Raw genomic sequence first — 22,831 nt, 5'->3', positions numbered from 1 at the left:
AGACGTCGTCGTTCAGTGTCCTTTTTTGATGACAGCATATACTTGGTCTTGCCCTCATTGACCACTAAACCCATCTTCTTCGCTTCCGTCGCAATGCTCAAAAACGCTCCACTGACATCACGCTTTGATCTTCCAATTATGTCAATATCATCTGCGTATCCGAGTAATTGGATGAACCTTTCGAAGATTATGCCTTTAGTGTTGACGGTTGAGTTTTGCACAATTTTTTCCAGAACGATGTTGAAGAAGTGGCATGACAGTGCATCGCCTTGTCTAAAACCTTTTTTGACATCAAATGCATCGGTAAGATCTTTTCCGACCTTGATAGAGCAGCGTGCATTCTCCATCGTCATTCTGCACAAACGGATAAGTTTGACAGGGATGCCAAAACTAGACATTGCTCGGTAGAGCTCTTCCATATAGATGCTGTCATACGCGGCTTTAAAATCGATAAAGAGATGGTGGGTATCGATTTAAAGCTCCTGGGTTTTTTCCAAGATCTGCCGTAGTGTGAATATTTGGTCGATAGTGGACTTTCCTCGTCTGAAGCCACACTGATAAGGACCAATCAGGTTGTTGACGAATGGCTTCAGACGTTTACATAACACGGCAGAGAGGATCTTATACGCAATGTTAAGGAGACTGATACCTCTGTAGTTGGCGCAGTTTAGAGGGTCTCCTCTCTTATGTATCGGGCACACTATGCTGAGATTCCACTCATCGAGCATGCTTTCTTCCGACCATATTTTGCAGATGAGTTGGTGCATGCTCCGTACCAAGTCATCGCCTGCTGCTTTGAATAGTTCAGCAGCGATGCCGTCAGCTCCAGCAGCTTTGTTTGACTTAAGTTTAGATATAGCTATCTTCACTTCGTCAAGGTCGAGTAGGCGGAATTGTTGATCTGCTTCGCCGAGGTTGAGTGGTTCTATCTCCCTTACAGCGGAATTCGGTTCGTCATCGCCGTTATATAATTTGGAGAAGTGATCTTTCCATATTCTCCCTCCCTTGGGAGGTTTTTTTACCTTTTGGTAAAATTTACGAACCTCATTCCTGTTGTGACATCCCTCTATCTCCTCGATCACGCGCTTCTCATGCTCTCTTTTTTCCATCTAAGAAGCCGGTGTTCCTCTCTCCTCTTCTGCTCGTAGAGCTCGTGAGCAGCTCTAGTCCTTTTGTGCAGCGCCGTTTTGTATGCCTCTTGTTTTGCTGCGTGCGCTTTCCGGCATTCGTCGTCAAACCAGGGGTTTCGCTGTGGTGGCCGTGTGAAACCTAGCACTTCAGAGGCGGCATCTCTGATGGCTGCAAGGCAATGTTGCCACTGGTTTTCAATGCTTGATGCAGGAATCATAGGTCTCTTTAAGAGGTTATTAGAGACTCGATCGGAAAAGGACATGGCAGTCTCTTGCGATTGTAGCCGTCTAACGTCGAATTTTCTCACAGTACTTCCTTGTTTTAGCTTGGATCGGGATATCCGTAGCCGTACCTTGGCTACAACGAGGTAGTGGTCCGAGTCAATGTTGGCCTCTCGGAATGTTCGGATATCCTGGATACTGGAGAAGTGTCGTCTGTATCTCCCGATTATGCCACCAAAGATGTCTTCTCTTCCTAGCTTGGCATTAAAATCTTCTAAGACAATTTTAATGTCATAGCCAGGGCACTGCTCATATGTCTTGTCCAAGAGCTCGAAGAATATGTATTTGGTGTCTTCATCTTTCTCCTCTGTTGGGGCATGCGCGCATATTAGGCTTATGTTCGCGAGTTTAGCCTTGATGCGGATTGTCGTGATGCGCTCGCTCACACTGTTGAAACTCAAGACTTTTTGCCTGAGCCTAGTTCCAACAACAAATCCACAACCAAATAGACGCTGTCTTTGTTCTCGGTAGTAGTCGCCGTAGTAAATATCGCAGTCTTTTAGTTTGCATTTGCCCGGTCCATCCCATCGCATTTCTTTGATGGCTGTTATATCTGCCTTGCAGCAGTTTAGGGCTTCCGCTAATTGTTCGGCTGCACGTGGTCTGTTAAGGGACCTAACATTCCACGTACATATCGGAAGTTCGTTGTCCTTATTTCGTTTGTGTGGGTTGTCAGCAGTGAATCCGTCCGTATCCGAGGCTTGTTGTTGCCTCGAAACTATGATGTTTTTACGTGGCCAGGAAGTCACCCCGACGGCACAACCCCCAACCTGGAGGGCCAGATCCTTAGTATAACTCCAAGGAAGGGGAGCCGGATAAAACCGCTCCTTACAGGCCTGGGCTCCGAATATGTCGAAGAAGCCCTATAAGGTGTTCACTAAGTAGTTCAACCTTACTGGAACTGTAGACGCCACCGTTGATTCTATCTCGAGAATTCGTCCGCTGCCGCCTGGATAAGGAGAGGTGCCTTAGTGGAAACACCTCTCCCCCCCTGTCTCGTTTGCTGACCACAACAACTTTCCACTGGAGTTGGAACCCAATCTCCAGTTGAGGTACTAGGCACCCGATGTTCACCACGGGGAGGTGAGAGTAGGAGTTGATAGACAGAGGTGGGTTTTGAGAAAAAACCTATGGACGCTTGTGTCCTCTTGAATGCACATGTCTACCATTTGAACATCATTGCCCATGAACTGTACGAAATTTGGGATATACCTTGCTGGGCGGTGTTCAGGTCAGGGGCGAATCCAGACTTTTAATCAGGGGGTCACACACTTAAGCAGTATTCACATGATCGTGACCAACGAACGACGAATGAATTACAAAATGTGAATTTATATACGTTTGAAGACATACATATTTCCACACGAATTCTAAACAAAACGATAGCAATATAGTTTCTAACTGATTTTTGATGCATACTTTTACTTTTCAATATCATATATCCATTCTCACACCATTAACCCTACTTCTTCATCAGTTTCCCAAGAACCTCAAGGATTCCTTGACCCAATGATCCCTCCAAATGTTAAGTTAACTAAACATTCATCTGAGGCCAATACTAATGATCGGTATGTTATGTCCCGTCTTAGAGACCACAAAATCTACATAATAATGTTCGTCTTTACCTAGCTTTCATGCTTTGAAGGTAAAACAAATACAAACATTAAGGTTTTAATCTCCCAAGAAGGCCTCCCTACCAAACGTGACGCACTTATGGAAATATTCTTAAAATTTCATGATGGCCTTGAAATTTCTCCTCAAAAAGTGATAGAAGACCTAAATTCTTTTGCGTCGTTTATCTCTTCAAAACGACTATCTCATATCCAAAAATCCCGTGCAGATATGAAGAAATACTATCGCCCCTAACCTAAAGACCACTAAACCTAAATGTCTTAGCCTTAACTATCAAAATGTAAGAGGGTTAAGGTCTAAAACTTCTGCCGTCTTTAATAACTCGCAAAACCTTCCTTATGATATCTTTGTCCTTACCAAAACCAACCTCACACCTGATATCCTTAGTACTGAACTCTTCACTAACGACTATTCCATCTATCGAATGGATGTAATACACACGGTCGTGGTGTGCTTTTAGCTATCACTAGTAATTTTGAAAGTTCATTACTCCATATTCCCGCTTCAATCGAATTTGAAGGTGTATCAGCTAAGGTTACACTTCCTAAGTTTTGTCTTTTTGTCCTTTGTTGTTATATTCGACCAGCCCAACAAATTAAAGCATACCAAGCCGCTGTTAATGCCATTGATTATCTGCTTGAACTAGTGCAACCTAATGATTTAATCATCGTTCTTGGAGACAAAGACTTCGTCTATTTGAGTGTGGATTTGTTGTTGGAACTAGGCTCAGGCAAAAAGTCTTGAATTTCAACAGTGTGAGCGAGCGCATCACGACAATCCGCATCAAGGCTAAACTCGCCAACATAAGCCAAATATGCGCGCATGCCCCAACATAGAAGAAAGATGAAGACACCAAAGACATATTCTTTGAGCTCTTGGACAAGACATATGAGCAGTGCCCTGGCTATGACATTAAAATTGTCTTAGGAGATTTTAATGCCAAGCTAGGAAGAGAAGACATCTTTGGTGGCATAATCGGGAGATATAGCCTGCACGACACTACCTCCGACAACGGATTCAGGCTAGTACGCAGTTCACGCATCTCAATATCCACAAGGGGACATGGAAATCTCCTGATCAATCAACCGTCAACCAGATTGACCACATTGCGATCGACGCACGACACTTCTTCAGTATCCAGGATATCCGAATATTCCGAGAGGCCAACATTGACTCGGACCACTACCTCGTTGTAGCCAAGGTACGGCTACGGATATCCCGATCCAAGCTAAAACAAGGAAGTACTGTGAGAAGATTCGACGTTAGACGGCTACAATCGCAAGAGACTGCCATGTCCTTTTCCGATCGAGTCTCTAATAACCTCTTAAGGAGACCTATGCTTCCTGCATCAAGCATTGAAAACCAGTGGCAACATTGCCTTGCAGCCATCAAAGATGCCGCCTCTGAAGTGCTAGTTTTAACACGGCCACCACAGCGAAACCCCTGGTTTGACGACGAATGCCGGCAAGCACACGCAGCGAAACAAGAGACATACAAAACGGCGCTGCACAAAAGGACTAGAGCTGCTCGCGAGGTCTACGAGCAGAAGAGGAGAGAGGAACACCTGCTTCTTAGATGGAAAAAAAGAGAGCATGAGAAGCGCGTTATCGAGGAGATAGAGGGATGTCACAACAGGAATGAGGTTCGTAAATTTTACCAAAAAGTAAAAAAAACCTCCCAAGGGTACCGGCCACGAACCGAAGCCTGTAAAGACGATCAGGGGAACATCGTAGTAGAACCGCAGTCGATGCTGAGAATATGGAAAGATCACTTCTCCAAATTATATAACGGCGATGACGAACCGAATTCCGCTGTAAGGGAGATAGAACCACTCAACCTGGGCGACGCAGATCAACAATTCCGCCTACCCGACCTTGACGAAGTGAAGATAGCTATATCTAAACTTAAGTCAAACAAAGCTGCTGGAGCTGACGGCATCGCTGACGGCATCGGAGCATGCACCAACTCATCTGCAAAATATGATCGGAAGAAAGCATGCCCGATGAGTGGAATCTCAGCATAGTGTGCCCGATACATAAGAAAGGAGACCCTCTAAACTGCGCCAACTACAGAGTCATCAGTCTCCTTAACATTGCGTATAAGATCCTCTCTGCCGTATTATGTGAACGTCTGAAGCCATTCGTCAACAACCTGATTGGTCCTTATCAGTGTGGCTTCAGACCAGGAAAGTCCACCATCGACTAAATATTCACACTACGGCAGATCTTGGAAAAAAACCAGGAGCTTCAAATCGGTACCCACCATCTCTTTATCGATTTTAAAGCCGCGTATGACAGCATCTATAGGGAAGACCTCTACCGAGCAATGTCTAAATTTGGCATCCCTGTCAAACTTATCCGTTTGTGCAGAATGACGATGGAGAATGCACGCTACTCTATCAAGGTTGGAAAAGATCTTACCGATGCATTTGATGTCAAAAAAGGTTTTAGACAAGGCGATGCACTGTCATGCACACTAGAGGCACAATCTTTCAAAGGTCGATCCAATTACTCGGATACGCAGATGATATTGATATAATTGGAAGATCAAAGCGTGATGTCAGTGGAGCGTTTTTGAGCATAGCGACGGAAGCGAAGAAGATGGGTTTAGTGGTCAATGAGGGCAAGACCAAGTATATGCTGTCATCAAAAAAGGACACTGAACAACGACGTCTCGGACAAAACGGCACCATGGACAGCTAAAACTTTGAGGTAGTTAAGGACTTTGTCTACCTAGGCACCGCTATTAATGCAGACAACGACACCAGCGCTGAAATCAAACGAAGAATAACTCTGCTTTTTTGGACTTAGAAGGCAATTGAGAAGTAAAGTCCTCTCTCGAGCATGTAAAATCACCATCGTTAAGACACTCATCATCCCGGTTCTCATTTATGACGCTGAGGCCTGGACCCTGTCAAAGAAAGATGAGAGCGTCTTAGGATGCTTCGAGAGAAAAATTCTTCGGGTGATTTTTGGTCCCGTACGCATAGATGGAGAATGGAGGAGAAGATATAACAACGAACTGTACGGGCTGTACAGCGAAACTGACCTGGTTAGCAGAATTAAAGCCCAACGACTTAGATGGCTAGGTCATGTAGAGCGGATGGACATCAACGCTCCAGCCCGGAAGGTCTTCGAATCCAATCCCGAGGGACGGCGCAGTAGAGGAAGACCGCGACTCAGGTGGCGCACTCAGGTGGGAGAGGACCTCAACCAACTTGACGTGCGAAGCTGGAGACAGCTAGCTAGGGACCGAGCTGGCTGGAGACGCTTGTTGGTTGAGGCCTAGGTTCTTAAGTAAGTAAGTAAGTCTTGGAGACTTTAATCTTCCCCATCTCAATTGGTCCACCTCAGATGATCAGATATCCTTCTTTCCAACTAACATCTCTTCTAAATCTGAATCGCTGTTCATTGATCGTCTGTCTGATTGTGGTCTTTTTCAGCTAAATGGAGTAGCAAACTTTATGGGGAGACACCTCGATCTCATATTCTCATCTGATTGCAATAACTGTGTTGTCTCCCCGAGCCCTCACCTTCTCTTAACCTTGGATCGATATCATCCTCCCCTTAATCTCTCCTTCCCCATTGAATTTGAAAACAACTTTTTTGAAATGCAAAATTACTGTTATGATTTTCGTAGGGCTGATTTCTCCAAACTAAACAATCTTCTTAGCTCAGCCGACTTTGAATTAAGATCCCTCCACTTAACAGCTGAGTCCTTTACAAATTGGTTTTATTTGATTCTTTCGTACTGTATTGAAGAATCAGTACCGTTCTCTCGTAGAAAAGATTTCACCTCTGCTCCCCCTTGGTACAACAGAGAGCTCCGTACCCTAAGAAATAACCGTAACAAGCTTTGGAAGATCTTTTTACAGTCCAAATCTGATACTGATCACAGCAACTATCTTCTCGCCTATAATTCTTTCTCTGAATTAAGGGAATCCCTTTATAACCAATACCTTAACCAAATGGAAAATAACATTCTTTCTGATGCAAGGAAGTTTTTCAAGTTTATAAATGTCAAACGAAAATCTGATGGGTTTCCACCTTCAATGTGTTTCTCCAACATAATCTCCTCTGATCCAACAACCATATCAAATCTATTTGCTAATTACTTTAGAAAGTCATATACTGAACATCTGCATGATCCTCATCCACACTACTTTAGTTATTTAGATGGTTGCACTTAAACCTCCCTTTCATCGTTTACAATAACTGAAGGAATGGTACTTACCAAAATCGTAAGCCTCAAAGAAAACTTTAGCCCTGGTCCTGATGGCTTCCCATCAGTTGTTCTAAAAAAATGTATGCATTCTCTGTCAAAGTCTCTAACTGCACTTTTTGAACTCTCTCTTTCCCAAGGTGTGTTTCCTCATACATGGAAAGATTCATTTATATTTCCCATTCATAAACAAGGCAATAAAACTGAAATTAACAATTATAGACCTATTGTTAAACTTCCATGCATTCCAAAACTTTTTGAAAGCTTAGTTTATGATTCCGTTTATTTCCATTGCAAGCCTTTATTCTCCCCCGCTCAACATGGTTTTCTTAAAGGTAGATCCACTACGACTAACTTAATTGAATTTATATCCAAAGTTTTGTCAGCCTGATTACAGCAAAGCTTTTAATAAAATATCCCATAAGATAATTTATCTCAAACTAAGAGCTCTAGGCTTTCCATCTATATTTATAAACTAGATAAGCTCCTATCTTGCGAATAGAACTTATAGAGTCCTTTTCCGTAACTCAGTCTCCAGTCCTATACATGCTTCTATACTTCTGGAGTCCCACAAGTTTGTCACCTTGGCCCCCTTCTCTTCGTCTTATCTGTTAACGATGTCTGTCTTTAATTAAAAAAAACTCAGATATCCTAATGTTTGCGGATGATAAGAAAATTTTTAAGATTATCTCTACTCCATCGGATTCTGTACTTTTACAAAATGATCTTAATATCTTTTTTGTTTGGTGCATGCATAATTTCCTAGAGTAAATGTAAACAAATGACCTTTTCGCGCAAACAAATCCCATCTCATAGAGTATACTACTTCCTTATTGACGCCGTCAACGTAGTCGATTCTATTAGAGATCTTGGTATCATGTGTGACAAACACCTGAATTTCCATTCCCATTTTGACCAAATTATTAATAAAGCTAATAGATCTCTCTGTTTTATTAAGAGATGGTCAAAAGAATTTTCCAACCCCTATGTAACTAAAGCGCTTTACATTTCCCTAGTCCGTCCTCATCTGGAATATGCATGCCAGGTATGGTCTCCCTTTTATGAAAACCATTCACTCAGAATTGAAAATGTTCAAAGACGTTTCTTTCGATTTGCCTTACGTGGCCTCCCCTGGGATGATACATCCAACTTGCCTCCTTATGCCGATCGATTAAAACTGATAGGTTTGCAGCCCTTATATATTAGACGCAAAAACGCTGATATATTATTTGCTTACCAATTGTTAATGGGCAATATAGATTCCCCGGCACTCCTGAGTGATATTCATCTTAACACCAGCCCTCGAAATCTGCGATCTGTTTCCCTTTTCTATATCCTTTCATGTGAAAGGAATGTCAAAATCGACGAATATTCTTTCATTCGTTGGTCGTTGGTCGTGCTCATGTGAATAGTGTTTTGACATATACGGCGTTTTTCTTTTTTAATTCAGAGCACAGCTCGAACCGTCAAAAAAATAATTGTATTTCTTTTTGAGCTCTGATCGTTCAGAACTTCAAATTCGAGTTTCTTTTTAGTTCTGAACATGTTCAGAGCGCGCTCTGTGAGCTGAGAACAAAATAACAGAGTAAACGGAGTAAAATGCTGAACACAAACAATTTGATATACGCACCACTTAAAATGTTCTTTAATGTTTTGTAAAGAGGCTGACAAATTTAAAATATCATAATAGGCATCTTAACCTTACATTTACACGTTTCAAGGGCTGAAGTGACAACTTTAGTTATAAAATTGTATAAAGGTATGAGAGAGAATAATTGCTTACAACATTAACACCTGGCGATGAGCCTTAATTTGACGGCAAGTTTTTATACTTGCTGCCCCTCGCATTCTATATTCGTTTAATTTTTGAAATTAACCAAAAGGATTTACGCAAAGATTGACTTCCTCTTTCTAAGCTAGATTAAGTTAGGTTGAGGGGCTGACGGTTGATGTATTTACCGTCACACTTAGATCAATACAGATCCATTGTGATACCCGTGGGTATTGCTGCTCAAGCTAATAAGAAAAACATATGTGTTCAGTTAGCCAAGCCATTTAGAGGCTTTGACGAAGTTCAGAATGTTCGTGCCTGTCGTACTAGAGAGTTCTTCTAGATCCCCAAAGAAATAGTTGCCAAGCAGTTTCTTCCTCTGATGGGAGAGTGCGAGGCAGTGACACAGAAAGTGCGGAGTGTCTTCATGCAACTCCTCGTCACCGCATTCTCTGCATAGATCATCTGAACTGATTCTCATCTTTTTCATATGATAACCTAACAGATTATGTCCGGTGATTATGCTTACAAGAGATCGAAGTGATCCCTTGTGTAGCTGCATAATTCTTTCCGTTCTTTGTTTCTTAAAACAGGGTCAGATCTTTCTTATAGTGCCAAAGGTGTCAAGAAGGTTCCACTTTTCATCGACCTTGATAGTTATTCTTTTTGAGATTTCCTGTTTTAAATAACAGTTAGGGGTGCTAACTAGCTGAGCTTGGCGTACATCAAGCATTGACCCTAATCTTGATAATTCATCGGCATTCTCGTTGCCTAGTATATCGCTGGCCTGAGACCCAGCAGAGTCTAATGTTGTGCTGTGCGCCAAGAACCTTAAGCTCTTCGCGGCAGCATGAAACAAGTTTTGATTTTACCTCAGTTGCAGTAATCGCTTTTATTGCCGCTTGGTTATCAATGTAAAAGGTGATATCACCTCGTGGTATCACCATCATTGTTACCTTTTTACCAGCTGTTGTCACTGCCAGGACCTCCGCTTGGAAGAACCTATTGTAGTTTGAAAGCCTTAGCAAGGCGGTTAACTTGAGAGCTTCAGAATAGAAGCCTGCCCCTACACCAGTGTAAATTTTAGAGCCATCAGTATAGATAGCTATTGACGACTCACTGGAGTATGGTATATTATCTATCCATTCCTCTCTGCTTGGGATGGCAGCCTGGAATGGTTTATGAAAACCAAGTTCGGGTATTTTATAGTCTGTTGTAGTACTATGACCCACAACTTTATGAAAGATCTGGGCATGTCCTATTGAGGGCACTTTTGGCCGCAGATTCTTGAACAAGTAGGTCTTGGGGAATTAGATTGAGAATAATTTCTAGTCCCGCAGTTGGAGTGGATCTCATTGCTCCCGTAAAGCCAGTGCACGCAAGTCTTTACATTTTTGTCAAAGTTATCAGGTTCGTGCTTACATCCATCTGATAATTTTAGGGTTTGGTCCCCAGGTTATCCCTAAAATTCTATTGCAAGAGTAAAATGCAATCGATGCCTTTTTAAATCTATCTTTGGTGTTCAGGCCCCAATTTAGTTTTTACCAAGATACTTTGCTTGATCAGAGATTTTAAGAGACCAGCCTTCAATTGAGGTATTTTAAAATCAGGTATTTTGTGCTTGTTAGTAAAAAGCACTTGTTCTATTTTGACTGTCAGCCCACAATTCCTAGTCCATTTGCTTACCAACGAGAGGGCATATTCGGTTTGTTCACTGATAGTGGGTAGGGACTTGCCAGTCGCTACTAATGCAAGATCATCAGCGTAGGCCATTATCCTCACTCCACTTGATTTCAATTTAGAGAGTATGCCGTTCATGACAAGAACCCGAAGTAGCGGTGAGAGAACTCCACCCGCTAGCTCAGAGTTAATTTGTATCTTTCTGAGCATACACATTATCCACTGTGTTATTGCCTTTTCGACTTTGTGGTCGTCCAAGGCTTGCTTCACTGTTTCGTTCTTCACGTTATTGAAGGCTCCCTCAATATCCAAGAACGTTGCAAGGGTATATTCCTTATCATTCAGTCATTTTTCTATGACGGTGACAACACTGTGCAATGCTGTTTCAACGCTTTTTCCTTTAATGTAGGCATGTTAAAATTCCGATATACAGTCCAGTTTCAGGGTGCTTCGGATGTGTATATCAATGCCTTTCAAAATAAACGATGTTAGACTAATGGGTCTACAGTCTTTCGCCTCCGTATGGCTATAGGTTTACCAGCCTGAGGGATGAAAACTACCTGTAAATCACGCCACGATAAGGGAACATATCCCCATTTAAGGCTCGTCTGCAGCATCATAGGGAAGATTCCGTCTAGACCACTGCTTTTATCCTTTCTTCCGTTATAATATCCGATGGTACTAGGGTTTCTGTATGAGACTCTTTTTTAGCCAGGAAAATAAGTATTCACAAGAAGCTCAAGCGTTTCGCCACCGGATTCGGTCCAGCTGCCTGTAGGTTTTTTGAGAGATCCTAGAGTGACTGAATATTTGTTCAGAATTTTCCTGAGTTTTGCTGATACATTTGAACTTTCTATTTCATCGCAGAAGGCCATCCATGAGCTACGTTTTGCTCGTTGTGTTTCTACCTTACGTTGACTGGTCTTATAATGTTCCCAATCAGCTTCTTCCCTAGTTATTTTGGCGACGTTAAAAAGTCTTCTAGTTTCTTTTCTTAAGTTACCTATGTCAGGGGTCCACTAGGTTGTTTTTTTCCTACCTTTCCTCATATGATTGATGGTACAACTTTTTTCTAAAGCGTGATTCAGAACAACTCTGAGTTTTTCTATGTCGGAGGGTTCTTAAATTAGAAGTGTGTCCGGGTTTTGAATCCTACTTCCCTACAGAATACATTCCAGTTTGTTTTCCTGAAATTCCTAAAGGGTTTGGGAGCTTTCTAAGCTAAAAAGATATAATAAATGAACCTCTTTGTTAACATTTGGTATTGGCTTTCTCTATATATATATTGATTTTCTGATTAATGAAAAAAATCAATACCCTATGCATATAGGATAGACCACAGCCAGCACAAGGAGGCCATTCAGCTATGAGCTTTATCCACAATGTATATCATTCCTAAAAATGATTTTTAATTCCATTTCAGATTTTTTTAAACTTTTATAAAATGTCGATGACACTACCCCTATTACCATTGGCGAGTCGAATGAATAAACGTGTGAGTGTGAGAAATTGGTATTACCGTTGGCGAATTGAGAACCGTTGATTCGACTTAAATGTCATTACTTTTTCGAAGTTTGGTCTCACTCTATTGTCGTTATCGAATGTTCGTTAATTTGAACGTCATTCGAGTTATTTTTTGTCGAACGTTCATATTGTGTGAGAAAAGGTCGAAGCTTATGCAAAAGAAATGTCGGAAAATAAAACAATGTAAGTACATATGTTTATTTCATTTCTTTTATAAAATAACATGAATCAATGAATTTTTTTTATTCAGCTGCAAGAGAACTAATAAAAATCAGTTCGAAAAGCTAGTCGAACTGATGGAATCGAACCCAAATCTAGCGAGAGGTGTTGGAGAGTTTGGTTCTTCCAAAAAAAACCAAAAGGAATATTGGGACCAATTTGCTACAACCCTCAACTCACTTGGGCCACCTACTCGTGATGGAAAAGAATGGAACAAGGTAATGTGAATTTGAAAAAAAAAACTTTCCGAATAAAATTGGTATTCATTCAACAGGTTTGGCTGGATTATAAGCTCAAAATCAAAAGGAAACTTTCGATGAATAAAGCCGAAGTGGTGGCAACTGGTGGAGGTAAATACTCTCAAGTTTCCTTAACACCTTTGGAACAAGCTGTGGATGAGCTGCTTGGACTTGAGCAAGCTGTAAGGCCAGAAGGTATGTGCTTTGGTTCATCTCACCAAATTTCAGAGGACTTAATTATCGGCTTACAAGACATTGAAGTGCTCAACGAAAAAGACCCTGGTGAAGCCGATAAACAAAAATCACCACCGCCCCCACTACCAGCAATGAAAAGAACCACAATGAATGAAAATTCTGAAAAAGAACGCCTTCGCTTGTTACAAGGCCAAACTGCAACACAGACAGAGTTGGTAAAAATCGAAAAAGAAAAGTTAAGTTTTCTGTCCGACATCGCCAGATTTTCCAGAAAAAGCTACGAAATTCAAAGAGAGAAGCTTGCTCTATTAAAAGCAGCAGAAAAAAGGAAAGAAAAAGAAAATTTCGATAAAAACCGTCGCCATGCTGAGTATCTGGAAATGGAAACGAAAAAGCACGAATTGGAGATGCTTAAATTTAATTTAAAAAATTAAAATAATTTTTTTTCCTTGTACTTTTCTTATAGTTATGAATGAATTCTTTTCCTTTTTTTCTTGTTAATAAAGAGTTACGACTTAATTTTTAAATCAAATATATTTTTTATTATTTATGAAAGCAAAATAAACTTGAACTTGAATTTCATCCCAATGTTGTTTTTTATTTACAGAGATTCCATTATTTGATTTCTTCTGCGTTCGGCTTCAGCACTGCTTGGAGTTTCGAGTTGTATTCCTTCTGTTGGTAAAGATATTTTCTCTTCTACAATCTCGGGATCTGTAACTCGGTATTTTATACAAATGTTATGCAAGCACAGCATGCATTCACAATTTGTTTTGCCTTTGAAGGAGCGTAATGCATTTTCCTTTCATTAAAAAGACAGTGAAATCGACTCTTAAGAACGCCAATAGTCCTTTCTATTATATTTCTGCCTTTGGCGTGTTGCTTATTGAATAAAGACTGCCTTGAACCGGAACTTACGTTTCTGAAAGGAGTGAGCAAACAAGACGATAGTGGGTAACCGGCGTCTCCTAAAAATAAGAAGAAATTATTGAACGACGAAATAAAAATAAAAATATAAATACTACCAAGGAACATTGAACGTTCTCCTCTTTGGTACCACGTTTCAAGAACTGACTTAAGATTACTGCAGTTCCATACAAAGGAATCATGGGTCGATCCAGGATATCTTGCGTCAACATAACGAATACACATGTTATGGTCACACGCCTTAAAAACTTGCATTAAAAAATAAAAGCTATTCTCAAGGAAAACACTTACTATCATTGCGTTTAAACTGTAATATCCTTTTCGGTTAAGATACTGATGACGTAACTCAATCGGAGCAACGATTCCTATATGGGTCCCGTCAACACATCCAATTACTCCTCGTAACCTGGACGTTGAAAAAAAATAGTTTCGTGCATTTTGTTTCTCATCGGATGACATGTTGAGACTGATCCAGGTTGGACATAATTTGTCTTCGATTGCACACACAACTTCTTTTAATACTATGGAAACCGAGGATTGTGACAGGCCTAAGTCAAAATCATTTCCTACGCTGCTTTGATAACTCCCACTAGCAAAAAATCTAAGGGCACAAGCTAATTTTAGTACAGCAGGGATTGAAGAGGTGCTTGCATTTTTAAATTGGCCTTCCAACTTGTTTAATACGAAAACAAACGCTTCCTTATTCAGTCGAAAATATGATCTGAAACTTAAGGAATTTATTAGAATTAAAAGAACTTCCTGCACAAAATATTGTTTCTACTTACAGATGATTAGGGAGTTCCAATACATTAGAGTTGTCTCGAATATTCTTGCGCAGTCGAAGTATTCTTACTTTGTTTCTGTTATTTTCGTTTTCTCCAAAAAACAAATCTATATTGCTTATCATTTTGGTTTATTTTGTAATTTTATTAAATACTCGTATGAAAATTATCAATTAATGAACACAACAGTTTTTTTGAAATTTCATGAGTTGACGTTTATTATGTCTGTTATTTTTTTTTTTTGTATGGTAGCACTGAATTTCGAACTCGAATTGTAAAGTTCGCCAACCGTAATACGTCGAATGGGTTAGTTCGCCAATGAAAACATCTCACGTCGAACGTTCGATTCGCCAACCATAATAGGGGCCTAAAGTCATTCGATTTGTATATTTACTGATACTTATTGGGTTTGTATATTTTTTTATCAGTAAGTCAACCTCTGGTCCCAGGAGAATGACGACAGTCCTGTGTTTACCATTTTTCATAAAATTTAATCTGAGGAAAGAGTTTTTATTAGTGCAGTTTTAAGCCGTGCCTTTTTCAATAATTATGAATTGTACAGCATCATTCATCATCGAGCTGCACTGATTTCTCTAACTTGCTCCGCGGGAGCCCCTACTTGGAGGTGCAGGTAAGCACTTCTTCCTTCCAGATGGCAGACAAGCGTATAGCATCCCTGCATCTACACGGAAGTCAGTTTGATTCCCTATATAAAGGTATGGTCAGCGGATTTATTGCGTTCAGAAAATGAACAGGCCTTATTGTGAGCTGGGACAAATATATGTTTGTTTTGACAATTGTTAAATAAGAATTTCAGGATAGAAAATTAAATTGTTATTTTTTAATAAAGAAAGGATAATTGTCATTACTATTTTGTAAGTATGCATTGCATAGCTCTGCGCATCTTATCTTAGGAAGACCAAATAATTGAGGAGCGAGCACTTCGAAGGAATTTAAGGGATCACTCTAATCCTTTAGAGATGCGTGAGTCCTTGTATGAATGAAAATTATTGTAATGTATGTGAAAAGGAATTAATCTTTATTTCTTCCACTTTGTATATCATTTTGTGGGCGAGCCAAACCAAAGGACAGCGGACTTCCTACTCCCTCCACTGCTTCCTGCATTCCTACAAGTTGGAATATGGCCTCTTCTGAAGGTGAAAACTTTTGCGTTTTATTTGGCCCACCTCCTGTACCTTTTTGATGCACTTTATTTGCTGATGCCTTTTTTCTAACGTATCGCTTCTGATCTGTTCAAACCTAAAAGCATGCATGTTTTCATTTCAATCGGTGGCAAGCACAATAAAATTGATTCTTACTTTTTTCCATTCAAACTCACTCTTCACCGGCGGCCCTGCACTATTTAATTCCAATTTAAGTCTCTTTCTCTCGATTTGCTTTAGTAAAGCCTTTGGCAATTTCAGGATTCTCCTGCATTTTACTAAGCAGCATATCACTTTGGTCTTTTTTTATTGTTTTGCTCCTGCATTATAACAAAAAACTTTAATTTAAACTTTTCTTATCTTAAAAAAATAAACAAACAACTTACATTTTCCGCCTTATTGTGTTCTCGTTCGCCTCATAAAAATAAGTGAAAATTATCACTGTTAACGGCATATCATTCCACCCGAAATGATCGGTCACAATAAGGGGAATTTTTCGAACATGAATATTTTTTCGGGTGAAACTCACAATAGGCGAAAAGTCAAATTTTCCGTTTGGAATTTTGTTCGGGCGTAACTCACAATAAGGCTGATTAATTTGTATTTCAACAAAAAATAATTCACATTCAAAATAAAATTAAAAAACAATGAATTAAGTTTCTTTAACTTTGAGCGACGCAGTCGTTTAATGAATGCATAAATTTTAGGTCTTCAGTGTCGTCAGATGTGGAATCGGCTAAGGTGATTGTGGATAAATGACAATCAAAATGATCAAATTTGATCTACATAAGGTGATAGTCAAATTGATACCTAAAAAGCTATCACAAAAAAATGTGACAGTCGTTTTCAAACAAATTTGTTTATTCCGAATAGAGTTACCAGACGCTTACAAAAACGGCTGGAAAATTTTCTTAGTTCACTTTGTTTCTTTTAAAAAAGCACATTCTTGTAACCGACAAAGCTTACGACATTCGAAAAAAAGCAAGAAAAGTAAGAATTTTATTCAAAATCATCCAATTTGAAACTTTTATTTAGATATTTTATAAGAATGAATTTAAAATTTCACCAAGGCAACAACGAATTTTGACAATTTGAATCTGAAATTGTTCAATCGAATTGAATTGAGTTGAATCATCTTACACAGACGGAATGAAAATGATAGTCAACAATCACCTTAGCCGATTCCACCCCTGGTTCATGAGCACTTATTCGCTAACAATTTTAACGCCGCTATTGTACAGGGGCCTGATTATGAGATTTGAGGCGAATCGTTTTCAATTGGACTTCCGTCATATTTCCTTATTAAAGAATTTGCGGCGAAGCGAAAATAGTTCTTCCTATATTCCAGTGATTTGACAGCTTTTCACGAATTTTCTTTTGTTTTGATTGAATTTGTGAAATTTGCGGTAATGTATTCAATAAATGTTATAAAATTTAAAAAGTAGAATCAATTATGGTGTATATTTACTCTGAAATGGATGAATTTGAAGAATTCCAGTAATCGTCAAGATTACGGGTGCCCAGGGGAGTGAATGAATTTTAAAATTTTACATTTTATTGTGGATGAAAAATAATAAACACTTTTGCCTGTGAATCCGCCAAAAAACATGACATTTTAAATTCGCCTCCGAATTCTTTGATTGGTAGAATTCAAAACGAAGAAGGCGAAAGCGAAAGCAATGATTGAAAAAATTCAAACTCGCTAGGAAAACCATTCGCTTTAATACTTATGCGGCTCAAAATAACATACCCTTCTCAATGCCACTTCTTTTGCATCATAGATTTTCGTATAGCAAGCGCCAACATTTGTCTTGATTACTTAACAAAAATACGTGTTCCAACAATGACCAAATTGAAAAAAATTTGGTACCTTATTTTTTAAAATATTTATTAATGACTTACCTTCCTTGTTTAAATTGTTCTGATCTGCAAAATACTTCTCTATCCTAGTCAGCTTCTGCAACTCCGCAAGATCGGCGGTCAAGTAGATAAGTCTTATACTTACTTTAGAACAAATTCCAAATCTATAAGTTTTCCATATCCGAGAATTTGAAAATATCGTTCCAATATATATGCATTAGTTAACAACTATTGTTAATACATAAATAGTATATCAATGTAGATTATTTCAGAGATGTAACCCTTGATGACTGGTAAAACCACGTATGTAGGTATATAAGAAAAATGTATTTATGTATTTCAATAATTATAAAAATGTGTTTTTTTTTAAGCAGGTTAAACAAAGGCAGTTTCCGCAACAAGAAGCTGTGGGAGGACTTGGGAGACAAATTTCGTTGTGTCAAAAATAATACCATTACAAGATCGCAAAGTATCGCATTTAATTGCATGCGTTGTTTTGTTTTGTCGGAGAGAATTTCCAATCAGCAGATCGGAGAACTACCACGGAGCAAAATGTCTCCTATTCATAGGAAATCGGAGAAAATTCCGCTTCGACGATTACCTCGATAGGGCCGAATAATTCGGCCGACTAGGGGTAAAATGTAATTCAATCCTGCTTAAAGGATGAATGGTGACATTCTGTAAGTTAAAAAATAAAGAACTTTTTCGCTTGTGCAAACGATTTACTTTATGTAATAATGTAAATAGTGTAAAAGTTACAAGATCTCTAATAACGTTTTTGCACACTATCTTTCGTATTTTAATCCTTTCCTTTAATTTACAAAAGCTGGGCCCAGTATTGCCACTGGGCAGGCTCAGGCGACATTAGGGACTTAAAAGTAAGGCAAGTTTCTGGTATCTGATTGGCTAGCTGCCAAAAAATTACCTTCCAATTAAGGTAACACAATGGGCCTTTCTTTTGGCCAAAGTGTGTGAATTCTAATCCGCAGCCACGGTAACCTAACCTAACCCTAAGGTAACTTTAATGGAAAGTTGACTAGAATGTTAATCAAGAAAAATCTCCCTAACTATCAAGTCAAGTCAGCTTATGTCAAAATGACAGTAAACCATGTTTTTTCCCTCAACTCAAAGTTGAACTTTATTTCTCTAAAAATTTTGTATTATTATCTGATCAATTTTATTTAATGTTTTGTCGAAAAGGGTTCCTTGTCAAATTGGAAAAGAAATAAGTAAAATATTTTTACAATATAAAATACAAATGTTAATTGAAATGCAGCTTGCCTGAGGAGTGTTTTGTAGACGATAAAGTAAAGTTGGTAGTTCTTGTACTATGAACTTAGAGTAGAAATTTGTGAAGTAAAGTTCTGAATTAGAAATTCATGACGCTTGGAAAACTAACTAGTTGCCTTGGTCAAAATTAACGTCCAAAGAATTAAGTTGATTGCAAATGAAGTCCCATATGTTGCTTGATCCAGGCCACTTTATTGGTCGTCAATTTTGATTGTCACCCTTTCTTTGTTCTGCGTAAACAGATCGCTAAAATCTTCTAAGTACTATACAGCACTGACATATTATAATGTCATTTTGATAATTTTTTAATCTTTTGTTATTTTATTCCAACTCAGAAAATAGTGAAAACCGAGATTCGATGAAATCGAACAATTTCTGAACGAACTTACAGGACAGATTAAACAAATGTTGTCCAAACCCAAAGAAGACAGTGAAAAGAGAATATAGTGGATGACATCTTAAAAAAACAATAATTGGCACTGCAAGAGAATTTATTTTCCAAGCAATTGGAAATTCTTATTAAGATTCAACATGCTACTCGAGAACTTGCAATTATTAGAGTCAAAGAATATGATTTAGCGAAGAAAGATAAAAGATGATGAAGATGTCAGAAAGTGGGAGTTGGAGAAAGTTTAAATGCAGGAAGTTATATTTATTTACTAAAAGCTTTTGTTTTGCATCTCATTTAATTGTTTTTTTTTTTTTTGAGGTCTTCATTTCAAGGTAATTGTTTTATTTAACAAAGTTTGGACGAATTGAATTTAATTTATTGTTCGCATACAAATCATCTCTTAAACCGTCATTGTCAACAAAGGTTCAGTTGTCGTTGATCGTTTAAAGAGAATCATGCTAAACGCCATGAGTGCTAAGTACGCGTCGCGCTACGAGGCTGTGTTCCTTTCCATCCACCCGAAAGGTCCAAAATGTAGCAATCAGCGGCTGCTAAATATATGAGAAAGTCGAAGGTATTTGTACAGAAGTGGATACAGCGATATAAAGTGGCTCAAAATTTCGATGATTTACCAGAACGTGGCTCGATGTGTTTTCGCGGAATCCTCCTTTAACACTGCAGGAAGGACAAGCTAAATTAATCGCAAGGTTTAGATATATCCTAAGAAACTATCCAAATCATAGTCTTGATCTGAAATGGCGCAACACAATGAAGAAGCCTCTGTTGACTGAAAAACATGGGACAAAGCGACTCGCATGAGAATATTGAGATTTTAAAAATGTCATTTTTACTGATGAATGTTCTATATGGGCACGTTTTGTCCTCACGCGAGTCTAGTCAACTTTCACCAATAGGCTAGCTCAGCGGACCGTAAAACTTGGAATAAAGGTGCATCTTTGGGTTTGCTTCTCAAAAGCAGGGATTTGGCACTTTGTGCCTCTTTACTGACAACCTAAATGCAAATGATAAAAATCTACAAAAAGGCTTCACTCTCATCTGCCAAACGATGGTTCATCACAAAAAATGAAGATTGGATTCTGCAGGAGGAAAAAGATTCTTAACACCACAGGCAGCTCTGTACTCAATGGAAGACTCAATCTGGCATCGTTATATTGGATTGGTCGTCGTCGTAGTCGCCCGATGCAAGCCCTATCGAAAATGTGTGGGCATATATTAAACAGAAGCTTCGTGGAAGAAGAACATTACTCGCACACAGGAATGGTTGAGAGTTGTAAGTCACTAGGCCCTGGTTCTTCATGAACTGTTGCGCCACCTAATTTATTTATTTTTATTTTATTTGTGTAAGACGCACATACACTTTGAAGCAGTTGCCTTATGAAATTCGTCGGATATGGAGATCCTTGCTACTTGAATACGCCGTCAAATTAGTAGAAAGCATGCTTCGAATATGGACACCTTATTGACGAAATTGCATAATTGTTTGTAATGTGTACAATGCAAACGAGAGAGGGGGGGAGAGGTGTTTCCACTAAGGCAACTCTCCTTATCCAGGCGGCAGCGGACGAATTCTCGAGATAGAATCAACGGTGGCGTCTACAGTTCCAGTAAGGTCGAACTACTTAGTGAACACCTTATAGGGCTTCTTCGACATATTCGGAGCCCAGGCCTATAAGGAGCGGTTCATCCGGCTCCCCTTCCTTGGAGTTATACTAAGGATCTGGCCCTCCAGGTTGGGGGTTGTGCCGTCGGGGTGACTTCCTGGCCACGTAAAAACATCATAGTCTCGAAGCAACAACAAGCCTCGGATACGGACGGATTCACTGTTGACAACCCACGCAAACGAAATAAGGACAACGAACTTCGGATATGTACGTGGAATGTTAGGTCCCTTAACAGACCACGTGCAGCCGAACAATTAGCGGAAGCCCTAAACTGCTGCAAGGCAGATATTACAGCCATCCAAGAAGTGCGATGGGATGGACCGGGTAAACGCAAACTAAAAGACTGCGATATCTACTACGGCGACTGCTACCGAGAACAAAGACAGCGTCTATTTGGGTGTGGATTTGTTGTTGGAACTAGGCTCAGGCAAAAAGTCTTGAGTTTCAACAGTGTGAGCGAGCGCATCACGACAATCCGCATCAAGGCTAAACTCGCGAACATAAGCCTAATATGCGCGCATGCCCCAACAGAGGAGAAAGATGAAGACACCAAATACATATTCTTCGAGCTCTTGGACAAGACATATGAGCAGTGCCCTGGCTATGACATTAAAATTGTCTTAGAAGATTTTAATGCCAAGCTAGGAAGAGAAGACATCTTTGGTGGCATAATCGGGAGATACAGACGACACTTCTCCAGTATCCAGGATATCCGAACATTCCGAGAGGCCAACATTGACTCGGACCACTACCTCGTTGTAGCCAAGGTACGGCTACGGATATCCCGATCCAAGCTAAAACAAGGAAGTACTGTGAGAAAATTCGACGTTAGACGGCTACAATCGCAAGAGACTGCCATGTCCTTTTCCGATCGAGTCTCTAATAACCTCTTAAAGAGACCTATGATTCCTGCATCAAGCATTGAAAACCAGTGGCAACATTGCCTTGCAGCCATCAGAGATGCCGCCTCTGAAGTGCTAGGTTTCACACGGCCACCACAGCGAAACCCCTGGTTTGACGACGAATGCCAGCAAGCTCACGCAGCGAAACAAGAGGCATACAAAACGGCGCTGCACAAAAGGACGAGAGCTGCTCGCGAGCTCTACGAGCAGAAGAGGAGAGAGGAACACCGGCTTCTTAGACGGAAAAAAAGGGAGCATGAGAAGTGCGCGATCGAGGAGATAGAGGGATGTCACAACAGAAATGAGGTTCGTAAATTTTACCAAAAGCTAAAAAAAGCCTCCCAAGGGTACCAGCCACGAACCGAAGCCTGTAAAGACGATCAGGGGAACATCGTAGTAGAACCGCAGTCGATGCTGAGAATATGGAAAGATCACTTCTCCAAATTATATAACAGCAATGACTAACCGAATTCCGCTGTAAGGGAGATAGAACCACTCAACCTCGGCGACGCATATCAACAATTCCGCCTACCCGACCTTGACGAAGTGAAGATAGCTATATCTAAACTTAAGTCAAACAAAGCTGTTGGAGCTGACGGCATCGCTGCCGAACTATTCAAAGCAGCAGGCGATGACTTGGTACGGAGCATGCACCAACTCATCTGCAAAATTTGGTCGGAAGAAAGCATGCCCGATGAGTGGAATCTCAGCATAGTGTGCCCGATACATAAGAAAGGAGACCCTCTAAACTGCGCCAACTACAGAGGCATCAGTCTTCTTAACATTGCGTATAAGATCCTCTCTGCCAACGTCTAAAGCCATTCGTCAACAACCTGATTGGTCCTTATCAGTGTGGCTTCAGACCAGGAAAGTCCACTATCGACCAAATATTCACACTACGGCAGATCTTGGAAAAAACCCAGGAGCTTCAAATCGATACC

The 22,831-nt window shown here is 39.9% G+C and overlaps 2 protein-coding genes across 2 annotated transcripts; one reads left to right on the top strand and one right to left on the bottom strand.

The window, feature by feature from the left end:
* Positions 1-12,181: 12,181 nt before the first annotated feature.
* Positions 12,182-13,481, top strand: LOC129951023 (uncharacterized). Its single transcript, XM_056063012.1, has 3 exons — positions 12,182-12,423; positions 12,491-12,677; positions 12,734-13,481. The coding sequence occupies exons 1-3, from the start codon at positions 12,404-12,406 to the stop codon at positions 13,325-13,327; spliced, it is 801 nt and encodes a 266-aa protein (XP_055918987.1). The 5' UTR covers positions 12,182-12,403; the 3' UTR covers positions 13,328-13,481.
* Positions 13,482-13,622: 141 nt separating this feature from the next.
* LOC129950513 (putative nuclease HARBI1) lies at positions 13,623-14,968 on the bottom strand. The gene is made up of 4 exons (XM_056062446.1): positions 14,606-14,968; positions 14,112-14,547; positions 13,919-14,060; positions 13,623-13,861 (listed from the first exon to the last, which is right to left on the bottom strand). Exons 1-4 carry the CDS (start codon positions 14,725-14,727, stop codon positions 13,623-13,625), a joined length of 939 nt encoding a protein of 312 aa, XP_055918421.1. The 5' UTR covers positions 14,728-14,968.
* Between the last annotated feature and the right edge of the window lie 7,863 nt (positions 14,969-22,831).

The sequence above is a fragment of the Eupeodes corollae genome, chromosome 3, assembly GCF_945859685.1.
Source record: "Eupeodes corollae chromosome 3, idEupCoro1.1, whole genome shotgun sequence".
Lineage (NCBI taxonomy): Eukaryota > Metazoa > Arthropoda > Insecta > Diptera > Syrphidae > Eupeodes > Eupeodes corollae.
This window is presented reverse-complemented; position numbering and strand designations above follow the sequence as displayed.

Coding starts and splice junctions, on each gene's coding strand:
- LOC129951023 (XM_056063012.1), top strand. CDS start 12,404: ATGTCGGAAAATAAAACAAT. Junction 12,424..12,490: donor ATGTCGGAAAATAAAACAAT/GTAAGTACATAT, acceptor TTTTTTATTCAG/CTGCAAGAGAACTAATAAAA. Junction 12,678..12,733: donor ATGGAAAAGAATGGAACAAG/GTAATGTGAATT, acceptor TTCATTCAACAG/GTTTGGCTGGATTATAAGCT.
- LOC129950513 (XM_056062446.1), bottom strand. CDS start 14,727: ATGATAAGCAATATAGATTTGTTTTTTGGAGAAAACGAAAATAACAGA. Junction 14,548..14,605: donor TTGGAACTCCCTAATCATCT/GTAAGTAGAAAC, acceptor AAATTCCTTAAG/TTTCAGATCATATTTTCGAC. Junction 14,061..14,111: donor ACAGTTTAAACGCAATGATA/GTAAGTGTTTTC, acceptor CAAGTTTTTAAG/GCGTGTGACCATAACATGTG.